Source organism: Bombyx mori, chromosome 15, assembly GCF_030269925.1.
Source record: "Bombyx mori chromosome 15, ASM3026992v2".
Lineage (NCBI taxonomy): Eukaryota > Metazoa > Arthropoda > Insecta > Lepidoptera > Bombycidae > Bombyx > Bombyx mori.
Window position 1 is genome coordinate 14,746,422 of NC_085121.1, and position 12,615 is coordinate 14,759,036.

The 12,615-nt window shown below is 37.7% G+C and overlaps 1 protein-coding gene across 3 annotated transcripts; it reads right to left on the minus strand.

Moving 5' to 3' along the window:
- Positions 1 to 1,218: 1,218 nt before the first annotated feature.
- Positions 1,219 to 12,348, minus strand: LOC101740352 (uncharacterized). Of its 3 annotated transcripts, none has more exons than XM_012693423.4 (8): positions 12,166 to 12,348; positions 10,559 to 10,668; positions 8,676 to 8,829; positions 7,876 to 8,021; positions 6,516 to 6,576; positions 4,296 to 4,413; positions 2,138 to 2,233; positions 1,219 to 1,402 (listed from the first exon to the last, which is right to left on the minus strand). In XM_012693423.4, the coding sequence occupies exons 2-8, from the start codon at positions 10,662 to 10,664 to the stop codon at positions 1,313 to 1,315; spliced, it is 771 nt and encodes a 256-aa protein (XP_012548877.1). In that variant the 5' UTR covers positions 10,665 to 10,668; positions 12,166 to 12,348; the 3' UTR covers positions 1,219 to 1,312. The 3 variants fall into 3 exon arrangements, with proteins under 3 accessions (XP_012548877.1, XP_062528717.1, XP_062528718.1); XM_062672733.1 differs by having other exon boundaries at positions 11,141 to 12,191; XM_062672734.1 differs by having other exon boundaries at positions 10,559 to 10,758; positions 11,124 to 12,191.
- Positions 12,349 to 12,615: the final 267 nt, after the last annotated feature.

A 12,615-nucleotide genomic window follows, 5' to 3' on the forward strand; every position in this document is an offset into this window, starting at 1 on the left:
TATAATTTGCGTAATTACTAGCGGTAGGGCGTCTTCTGAGCCCGCACGAATAGGTTCTACTATCCTGCCTATTTCTGCCGTGAAACAGTAATGCATTTCAGTCTGAAGGATGTGGCAGCTGTTTTAGTGTAAAAGCTGAGACTTTAGAAATCGTATCTCTAGGTGGGTGGCGGCATTTACGTTGTAGACGTCTGTGGGCACCCGTAACCACTTAACACCAGGTAGGCCGTGAGCTCGTCTATCCTGCACCAGACAAGAGGATAATGTCGAAGTCTCAATCGTATAATGTAACAGCTTTCCTGCCCCACAAACTTCACAGCAGAAACAGGCAGGATCGGTACCTACCCATGTAGACTCATTCCACATACATCCAGCAGTAAATGGGGTACGACAATCGCAGTATACTGTTTAATAATTATGGAAAATGATGACCCATTTTCCGGCGAATTGCTTAGTCGCCTCTTACTTTCCTTTCTTTTTCCTACATATGCTGATAACCTTGAGAGACTATTTCAGCTTCACCCTAACATGTAGGTGAGCTCACAGGGTTCAAACCCGAAGCGTTGCTAACACTGGCCCTGGCAAGAGCAGTGCTTCGCAGAATCTACCACCGGATCGTAAACGCGACCCACTGAGAAGGTCCGGCGAGAAACTTAGTAGTACTGGCGTACTTTCCAATGTTATAGCTTAGTACCGTTCTAAACCACAACAGAGCCGAGACTGCACAGAACATTACAACTTAATTGCAGCCAAAATATTAATCAGCTTCATGCATTATCGGTGTCAGCAAACGGCGTTAACCTTTAAATAAAAACCGATTGCGATGATCAATGGTCTAAAAAGTAAACAAACTTTTTTCTCCATAAAATTTCAAATACAATTACTAGAAGCGCCATCTATGTTTCAGGCGCGACAACGATATTCAGATACCTGTGCCATCTATGAGCAGAAGAATGCAACTAAACGTTTCTAAATTCCAATGAAGTCGTATTATTATTATTAAAATGTGAATAGATGGCAGCAAGTACTAATTTTTTTTTTACGTTTTTTTTTTCTACTTAATCTTTTGCTGACTTATGACGATTTTGATTCTTAGATTTACATAATTCACTTTATAGAGTTTCCGACCGGACTTCAAATGTATAATAAGTTTATCGACTAGATGAATATGTCTGTCATTGATTTGATTCATATTGTTTTGATGGAAAAAAACACGGGTTAAGAAGATAATAAATTTATTTTGATGAAAAAGTAATTACATAAGTCGTATTAAACATATTTTTCAATCCAAAACGCTTACAAAGATAATTTTTCACCCTAAAATACCGCCTAAATCCAAGTCTTTAATAATATCTTGAGCGATTTCAAAAAAGATATCAGTCACTATTTCGTTAATCTCCGTCTGAAAAATAAAAAGTTTGAATAGTCATCAGAATCATTGTAATATGAATAAAGCCTAGGATTCTTGGTTTGAATGTGTGTTATTGAAATTAAAATGAATAAAACATATTACAAATATATTATGTTACAATATTTACAAACAATGATTCTTTTTCTGTTACAATTTTTTAAACAAACCGTCCGATTTAATTAAAAATTTTAACTGTTCTTTAGAGACCTGAACACTTTTTGCGACAATTTTACTTATTTTATTTACGTATGTTTCCGTAGTTACGTATTAAAACAAAAAGTTAGATTAATTTTATTACAAAAAGTTAAAATAGAAGAATTTAAGACGTTAAGCTCTAAGTCGCATAAAAAAAAATGTAACGTAAAATCGCTTAAAAATATCTTACGCCAAAACGGATCTTATAAATAGCGCCATAGGCCAGTTACACTTTCAAATTTCAGTCTCAAAAAAACCGGATATCCGATCTTGTAACTCTGTTGACTAGATTTTTTTTAATTGTTTTTTTATTGCTTAGATGAGTGGACGAGCTCACAGCCCACCTGGTGTTAAGTGGTTACTGGAGCCCATAGACATCTACAACGTAAATGCGCCACCCACCTTGAGATAAGTTCTAAGGTCTCAGTATAGTTACAACGGCTGCCCCACCCTTCAAACCACCCAGTAAAGATTTACAACAGTTAACATTAATAACGGCAATTTAATCGGAGAACTAGTCTGTCGACTTACCTCAAACACCTCCAATAGCTCCGGCACCAAGTTCCCAAGGAATCTACTGACAAACTCACTTAATACGGGATCATTGAAGATACCGGTTATTTCAGTCTGAAATGATTTTAACACATATGTATCTATATATATAAAAGAAAGTCGTGTTAGTTACACTATTTATAACTCAAGAACGGCTGACCTGATTTGGCTGAAAATTGTTGAGGAGGTAGCTTAGAACCAGGAGAAGGACATAGGATACTTTTTATCACGTTCCCGTGGGACGCGACATAAAACGTGATATAACAAAACGCAAATGATATGGAATAACAAAACGCAACTGACAGCTAAACGTAATATATTCTATGATTAATTGAGTCGTCTATTATCAAAGGTGGCAATCTGTGCATTTGGACAAAAAATTTTATTGATATGTCAATACAGATTGATTTGAATATCAATCGTCTCCTTCAAAGAATACGGTTCAAAACCTGCATTAAATAAAGGTTAATACTTAACCTGTTATTTATCTAAGATGTCGTTCAGAAGAGTTTTGTGACCGCCAATGGAATACAAAGTCAATAATTCGTTTTTCTGATTTACCAATAATTGTCCAAAAGTCACATTGCCGGCTTTGATAATAGTCGACTGAATTATCGTAGAATTTTGAAGTTGACGTTTGACGTTGAAGTTTAAAAAAAACAGTGTGGCGGAGCAAAGTTCGCCGGGTCCGCTAGTTACAAATACATAATGTTAAATTAAGGTATTAATAGGAAAAGACAAAATAATCAAGTAGCATTTCTATCACTATTTATCAACTGATATTAGGTTTTTTTGTTTGCCGGGCATTCACGGTTTTAGCATAGATCGATGCCTCCAATGAACTCTACGCTAACTCCAAATTCGTAGGTTTACAGGCGGAGCGTTTAAACGAAAAAAAATTTGGTAAAATCTTTATTATTGCAGATATATTTATGGGTCTTTTCTTGTGTAACTAGCTGATTTACTTTTGCTTTGAACTACATCAATAATGATTTGTAATACTTTTAAAAGAGTGAAGCGATTTGCGTGAAGAACGAAAATTTAAAAATTTTGAGTTAGAGTGGTGTTCATTGAAGGCATCGAGATAAAGAATGCACTTAGCCCACTGAGTTTCTCGCCGGATCTTCTCAGTGGGTCGCGTTTCCGATCTGGTGGTAGTTTCTGCGAAGCACTGCTCTTGCTAGGGTTAGTGTTAGCAACGTCATCAGGTTTGAGCCCCGTGAGCTCACCTACTAACCCGGTGACGTTGATATGGTCTCTCTAAACCATCAGCTTAGGTAGGAAAAAAAATACACTTAAGAGTCATTAGTTAGTGTTAACATTTATTTTAAAATTAAGTTTTTAATTATTTTTTTTCATTTCTTTAGCAAAACAAAAGAAAACGTTGTATATACCTATACAGAAAAATTTTCTTAACAATGGCGCTGATTGTATTCGAATATCGATCAAAATGATGATGACAAAATTTCACGGGAAATAGTTAATTGTATATATAAGTATGTTTGCGGATGTACCATCATACACGGATAACATGCGCTCGCGCGAAACAAAAATTATATCTCTTTTTTCCCTACCTATTCGCTGGTAGCTTAGGGGTCTATTTCAGCTACATCTGGACGGGTAGGTGAGCTCACGGGCTCAACCTGAGAGAATTCGCTAACACTAACTCGTCCTTCTTCAAAAGAGGCTTGTGGAGAGTATTAAGCGGTATGCAGCGGCTTGGCTCTGCCCCTGGCATTGCTGAAGTCCATGGGCGACGGTAACCACTCACCATCATGTGGGCCATATGCTCGTCTGCCCACAAGAGCAATAAAAAAAAAAAAAAAAGAAACACTAGCCTCAACATGAGCAGTGCTTCGCAGAATCTAATTCCGGATCGGAATCGCGAGCCATTGAGAAGATCGGGTGGGAATCTCAGTGGGACAAAAATTACATCAATTTTGCTGCGAAGCTATAACACGTCCAGATTTTTGTGGCACATCCATATTACACTACTTAGTTAGGAGATCACTTTGTGACATCTTTGTATTCCGGTGATCACTCAATCCTATGTGGACCGTGACCTCGTATGCTCCTGCCCCAAAATGCACTTTGGTTATGAGCTCATCTAATTACGATGTATAATACTCCGGATTACCTGAAAACCTTCAAGGCTAATAGCAACGTCCGCTTCTTGGAGATTCAGGGCCATTCCTTCACGGATATTCAAGTGGATCAACAGAGTCGCCTTGATACGAGGACGGATCACGCGGATTCTGAAATAGCATTTTTTTTTATTGCTTAAATGTGTGGACGAGCTCACAGACCACCTGATGTTAAGTGGTTACTGGAGCTCATAGACATCTACAATGTAAATGCGCCAAGCACCTTGAGATATAAGTTCTAAGGTCTCAGTATAGTTACAACGGCTGCCCTACCCTTCAAACCGAAACGCATTACTGCTTCACGGCAGAAATAGGCGAGGTGGTGGTACCTACCCTTGCGACTCACAAAAGGTCCCACCACCGGTAAAAACAACAACTGAAACAAAATCACATTATTCATGATTGTATTTCCAGTTACCATTTAGCATTCCGGCTACCGGTTACCATATGACATGTCCATCTCCAAGCTAGGTTTGGAGAGACATAAATAGGATGCAGTAGGATAGTTAAGACCCTAGACAGACCCTAGAAAGCTCATGTTCGCATAGATTATTTGTTTGTTTCAGTAATTTCTAGTTGTTTTGTTTTGTTTTTCGTCATCTTCAGTTTGCGTCTTTACCGTATGCTAAAATAGCTCATTGTATCAGAAATTCTACGTGTTATCTCTTCAGGGTTCAACGGGTGGGCGGGAAGATGTTGGGCGTACCGATATGCACAAATAATTCATATGAATCTATACAATTTTTTCCACTTTTCATTCTATTGTTTCGTTTGCAAAAACAAAATTATTTTTACACCCTAAATCTATGGCAACTGCTCCTGTGGCACTGTCCAATGAAGATCTACAGAAATAAATAAATAATAAATAAATAAATATTTACTAACAGTCACGCCACGTTAACTGGTCCCGTGATAAGTTCGTAAAGAACTTGTGTTACAGGTACCAGATAACGGAAATAAATGTAAAATTTTTATTATACACATACATATATTTAATATACATCCATAACCCTGGAAAAGACATTTATATTGATCATACAAATATCTTCCCTTGGCGGGATTCGGACCCGCGAGCCCCTTGTGCAGTGACCATGTCACTTACCACTACACCAGACGGCCGTTCAAATGGTCAATTATCGAAGTGGGATATCTTTTGAACAATGCTATCATACTACACATATGGAATCTATTAAACTAAAGACCCAATGGCTTTGAAGTTACCAACTAAAAAGGAAAAACAAGTTCTATATAATATAAAATAACTTTTTTATATGTTAGTGTAGTAAAACTAAAAGTGTTAATTACAATATTGTCAATAGGGACATTTAAATTGAACGCAAAAAACATGTTTTGTTTATTAGCTTGATCGTTAAGTGAAAATGTTTCGTTTTTTTCAATTATTTCACACTTTTAAGTTATTTAAGACTGTAATACATTTATAAATAATATATATTTCACTCCCACAACCGAGTAATTCCCATAGTGAACACCCCATACGTTGAAATTCGTCAAAAGTTTTGTTGATTTACTAGCCGTACTCGCCCGCTTAGCTGGGCATTTAAATTTAACACTAGAGGTCCCGCAGTAGTCGAAATTCGACTATAATTAATTGGAATTGTAAGTTTGTACACTATTATGATTGTATTTTATACTTCTATAATCACAAATTTCGCCAAGACTACACTATAAAAAATATTAACAATAACAAGCAATATTTAATCTCAATTTGACAACAGACGTCAAGAACAAAAGTTTGACAATAAATAGTACGCTTGCGTGTGTGCTTCAAATTCATGGTATGTAATGTGTGTAATGTTTTCTTTATTGATTTAATGTATCTTTTATGCATTATTTAAAAAAAATATTAGCATTGTGCACTTCTTCTCTATATTCTCTACAAGTGTGGAAAATTTCGTACTCCTCCGTCCGCGCAATTTTCGTAAAAAGGGATACAAAGTTTTTGCTTCACGTATTAATATATAGATTATTATTTATTGTCATTATTATTGGAGAGTCCAACACTCATATAAATATTAGCCTATCCATTAAGTACATGGATTTTTTACATGGATACCAAGTTTCAAAACAATCGCATGCATTGTTCAGTAGTTATAACGGAACAGCCGTATAAACCACATAGATACATTCCCTAGAAAATCATTACCCTCTTTCGGCAGTCGGGTCAAAACACGACCGATACCCCATTTACTTACTTCGCTTCACCATTGCCGTATATTGTGAAGCCCAAAGCAGTCACGCTGAGATCGTATTTACCTGGAATTTACAGAACAGTTAATCGAAACTACTTCATCTTAAGCATCAAAGGAAAAAACTAGACAAGTTAATTAGTTAGTCGTCGTGGCCTAAAGGATAAGACGTCCGGTGCATTCGTATCTAGCGATGCGCCGGTGTTCGAATCCCGCAGGCGGGTGAGTACCCGCCCGCATTTTTCTAATGAAATACGTACTTTACAAATGTTCACGATTGACTTCCACGGTGAAGGAATAGCATCGTGTAATAAAAATCAAATCCGCAAAATTATGATTTGCGTAATTACTGGTGATAGGACCTCTTGTGAGTCCGCGCGGGTAGTTACCACCACCCCGTCTGTTTGTGCCGTGAAGCAGTAATGCATTTCAGTTTGAAGGGCGGGGCAGCCGTTGTAACTAACTATACTGAGACCTTAGTACTTATATCTCAAGGTGGATGGCGCATTTACGTTGAAGATGTCTATGGGCTCAGGCTTGTCCACCTGTCTAAGCAATAAAAAAGGATTAGACACCAATAAAGTCAAATAAAAGAAATGGTACAATATACCGTACATACCTATCATGTGAATTTTAACTCATTCAAAATACACAATCTGAACTAAAAACATTGCTTATCAATATCTTATCGAACGTGATGACTCAATTAGCTTCTGTTGTTTGTTTCCAGTTAATATGAAACAAAGCTAAGCTAAGCGTTATTTGGAAATTCCATATCACATCTAATCATTAATTGGGTTAATTCATATTATTTCTGTTTGTTAACGTTTTCATGTGCAATTAACGTTCTCGATAGCGTAAAAGTTAACTCAAATTTGTATGCAGTTGGAACAGCGCCCCTAGCGGCAAACGTTCCAACTCCATACAAAGTTGAGTTAACTTTTACGCTGTCGAGAACGTTAAAAGACTCGCGCTATGCAATGTTAAAAGGAACGTAAAGGTTCACTGTGGGCCTACCACATTGCTCTAGTTTCAGCCTTTCTCAAAGTGGGCGATAACGCCCCCTACGGTGGGCGCTGCAAGCCTAAAGGGGGGCGGTAAGAGACCCAGAAAAAAAAGGGGCGTTGTGTAGTGGCTTGTTGAGGCGATTTGTAATTTCATCTAGGAGGACTTTTAGACACCGTCTGAGCTCTCGGTATAGCAGTTTTAAGTAGGTGAAAAAATGGGGGCGCTACAAAATAATTTATTCTCAAAGTGGGCAGTAGATGAAATAAGTTTGGGAGCCCCTGCTCTAGTTCATGTCAATGACCGCTTATAAGATACCTGAACGCTGGTCGACTTTCGGAAGAAATAAAAAAAAGCTTACCAGCGTCCAACGCAATGACTGGTACTTCTCCGTCGATCGAAAGGCCGAAGAGTCCTCGAAGTACTGAAATTATATCGAACGTCAAGGAGTTGATCTCAAACGTGCTTAGTTTCCTGACTTCCAAATCCTCTAGGGTCATACGTAGTCTGAAATAAAAATTGGATGGGATTATGGTTAGTAATGATATCCGAGTCTAGAATAATAACTATAACTTCTATCTTATTTCAAATTTGATTTTACTTGAAAGAACTTAACTAAGCATCGTAATTTGTTTTACTCTGAAGGGCGGTGCAGCCGTTATATATAAAACAACCAGACCTCAAAATAGGTGGTGGTAATTGTGATGTTTATGAGCTTCGGTAGCCACCAATTTAAAATTACAATAAAACATGTGTAGTTGTAATTATTGTAATTTGTATACCCGATCCTGTGGACCGAATGTTAAGCATTTGACGTCGCCCTAAGCACGTCATTACGGATCCTCCCGATCTATTAAGGTAGATTTAGATACGCATCAGTCACCGTCCTCGCCAAACCCGTCGCTTGCGACGAAAGGCTCGGCGAGTAAATTAACCCACAAACACAGCCCACTGAGTTTCTCGCCGAATCTTCTTAGTGGGTCGCGTTTCCGATCCCACGGTAGATTCTGCGAAGCACTGCTCTTACTAGGGCCGGTGTTAGCAACATCTCCGGCTTGAGCTCCGAAAGCTCACCTACATGCTAGGCAACGCTGATATTATAGCCTCTCAATGCTATCAGCATAGGTGAGAAAAGAAAAAAAAGTAATATTAAAATATTACCCAGGAAGCGGTATCGTTTGATCATCAACTGAGAGGCGATCCAATTGAAATGGGTCCAAAACGGGTAACGTTTCTGATCCAGTGATCATGGTCTGCCTGAAGCGCTCGAGCATCGAAAGAATTAGCGCTTCAAAGTCAAGGCTCTCGCCCTCATCTGTAAATCATTGTACATTACCTTATTATGTTACCCTAGTGGTCGCCCAGTAGTCGAAATTCGACTATGATTATTGATTTAAATTATAAGTTTGAACATTATTATGGTTTTATTGTCAAAGACATTACTTCTATAATCACAGATTTCGCCAAGGCTACACTATAAATAAATAATATTAAAAACAAACAATATTAATCTATTCTCAATTTAACCACAGACTTTAACAATAAACAAAAGAGTATACATGCGTGTGTGTATCAAATACAGGGTAGTGTGTGTAATGTTTATTTATTTATTGATGTAATGAATTTTTAAGCATATTTAAAAAAAATTAGCACTCTGCATTCCTTCTCTATTTTCTCGATAAGTATGGAAAAATTCATACTGCTTCGTCCGCGCAATTTTCGTAAAAATGGTTACAAAGTTTTTGCTTCTCGTATTAATATATAGATTTCCATTACATGTTACATTACATGCTACATTATCATGTTAGCAACTGCAAGCAATCAGTGGTTAAAGGTACTTAACCCACAATAAATTCACAATAAACAGTACTCACACGCAGATAGGCTAGCGCATCCATAAACAGAGCTATAGAAATTCTCTCATGAGAGCCCGAGAGTTACCCGTCCGTACGTAAACGGAATAACCCCACAGGCTACCAGCGAATAAGCAGGAAAAAAGAAACTAGCTCAGTACTATAGAAAAACACTCAAAAAAAGCTGATGCCCGGGCTCCGTTCAAACCCTCGCCTTTTACGACACCCACGAAAAATGGGTAGGTACTAAACCTATTGGAAGACATAAGGTGTAAGCCTTAATTATCTTGCAATTGTCATAATCTACAAGCTAGAACTGCATGAGAAAAAGACATCCTCCCCTGGCGTAATCATGATTGCATCGCAAATTGCTATGTCACTCTTCAAACTGGAAGGCATTAAATGGCGCTTAACGCAGAAAAAGAAACGATTTTTTTTCCTACCTATGCTGATAGCCTTGAGAGGCTATTTCAGCTTCACCCTAACGCAGTGATTCTCAACCACTGTTCTGCGGCACTTTTGTGTGCCGCCAAATTTCAAAAGTGTGCCGCAAATTTTGCGAATATATAATAATGTTAATATTATTAAATTATATAATTTTAAACATGAATATATATATTAAAATCCACAAAAAAAAAATTATAGTATATTTTTGTTTATTTCTTATATTAAAATTTTTTGATAAACTATTTATGCAGTGTGTTGTAATAAGTAAATAATTATTTTTATCTTTTTTTTTTGTGTGCCGCCAAATTTTGAAATCGTTAAATATGTGCCGCAACAAAAAAAAGGTTGAGAATCACTGCCCTAACGTGTGTAGATGAGCTCACGGGGCTCAAACCGGAGTGTTGCTAACACTGACCCTAGTATGACCAGTGCTTCGCAGAATCTACCACCGGATCGGAAACGCGACCCACAGAAGGTCCGGCGAGAAACTCAGTGGGTTGTGTCTATGGGTTAATTCGCTCGTCGAGCCCTTCGTCGTAAGCGACGGGTTCGACGAGGACGGTGACCGGTGCTTGTGGTGCCTAAAAGCACCGTTAATGGATCGGGTGGAAACCATGATGCTTATCAAATGCTTAGCTTTGTAACACGCTTCAGCATTCCTACAAACTACTTAGCAAGCATAATTTGTACGTCATTTCATTGTCAGAAGGTTATCTGTTTCGATAAGACAAAAAAAAAACCAACCTGGATTTTCCAAGAATTGGATAATTGCATTAGCGCCAACCACGTCATTCTTAGGGTACGCCGCAGCGAGCCCCAGAGCAGCTACGAATATACAAACAAAACGCATATTTCTGGAAAGAAATGATTTTATTTCGTTGTAACTATACTGAGATCTTAGAACTTATATCTCAAGGTGTGTGGCGCATTTACGCTGTAGATGTCTATGGGCTCCAGTAACCACTTAACACCAGGTGGGCTGTGAGCTCGTCCACACATCTAAGCAATAAAAAAAAATAAAAAACAAAAAAAACTTTATAGTGTTTGTATTATATTTTAGTTTTTATTATAGTATTTGATCAAATCCGATTACGTGTTGAAAACTTAAAAATATCACTTGTAATTTAGAAAAAACTAGGAAGCTGCGTAGTTTATATCTTTCGATCATGGTGTAATGCTAGCTCAAAGTGCAAAGGACTAAACTATTTTTAATATTCATATTTTTTATTTTTTTATTCCTTTGATGGGTGGACGAGCTCACAGCCCACCTAGTGTTAAATGGTTACTGAAACCCATAGACATCTACGACGTAAATGCGCCACCCACCTTGAGATATAAGTTCCAAGGTCTCAAGTATGGTTTTGTTAACGTGCGATCGTCAAATTATTCCTTCTCAAAATGCCATTGCTTGTGTAACGTATCTCAATTTTAGGTATCCCACTTCAAGTTCTTTTGTTCGCGACACCAACGTCCTTTTTTTTTTTTTTAAGATTTTTATTATACACATACATATATTTAATATACATCCATAACCCTGGAAAAGACATTTATATTTATCATACAAATATCTTCCCTTGGCGGGATTCGAACCCGCGACCCCCTTGTGTAGTGACCATGTCACTTACCACTACACCAGACGGCCTTTGAGTTTAATCATTTAGAATAACCTCAACAAGGATAATGATTAAAATAACAAGATAATAACTACGAACATGACGAGGTTTGGACAAGTATTTTGAGTTTTTGTTTTATTGCCCTTGCAGGCAGACGAGCATACGGCCCACCTGATGGTGAGTGGTAACCGTCGCCCATTGACCTCAGCAATGCCAGGGGCAGAGCCAGGCCGGTGCCGACAAAAGTTCTACTATATTTCTACAAGTGCATCATCTATGTATATATGCCTAACTAAAAATCCAGTACTAATTTTAATTTAGAATTGGTTGGGATCTAGCAATTAGCGCAGCCTAATACCGCCACACACTTTTAAATATAACTAGCCTATTGAGCTAAAAAAATTTTACCCAACAATCTACTGGTGGTAGGACCTCTTGTGAATCCGCGCGGGTGGGTACCACCACCCTGCCTATTTCGGCCGTGAAGCAGTAATGCGTTTCGGTTTGAAGGGTGGGGCAGCCGTTGTATCTTACTTGAGACCTTAGAACTTATATCTCAAGGTGGGTGGCGCATTTACGTTGTGGATGTCTATGGGCTCCAGTAACCACTTAACACCAGGTGGGCTGTGGGCTCGTCCACCCATCAAAAAGGTCCTTTATTTATTCGAAATAGCTTAAACAATAGCTTCAATAGGTTTCAATATAATTTCTTTATAATTTAATAATTTGTTTACTCACGTAATCCCGATAACGGTCTGCTGTTGACTACATGAAAATTAAATCTGATTCTGTAATGATAACGATAATCATTATCATATACTTAAGTATGTACATATTATATGAGGGCGACAAAAACCGATTTGGAAGCCCATAATCTAATAGATTAGAGTCCCCACTTATTCGTGCAAATCATGTACGCATTACTTACGTGAACGATTCAGTTTTATTTATTTATTGCATATGTGAGTGGACGAGCTCACAGCCCACCTGGTGTTAAGTGGAGCCCACAAATCAAATCAAATCAAATCAAAAAATTTTTATTCAACATAAATGAAAGTACATACTTGTTGAACGTCAAAAGAACTACCGCCAATTCACAAGAACTAGCCTCTGTCCTGAGAAGAATTGGCAAGAAACTCAGCGGGCATGTCTTTTTTTTTTTACATATGAAATTATTATTTATTTATT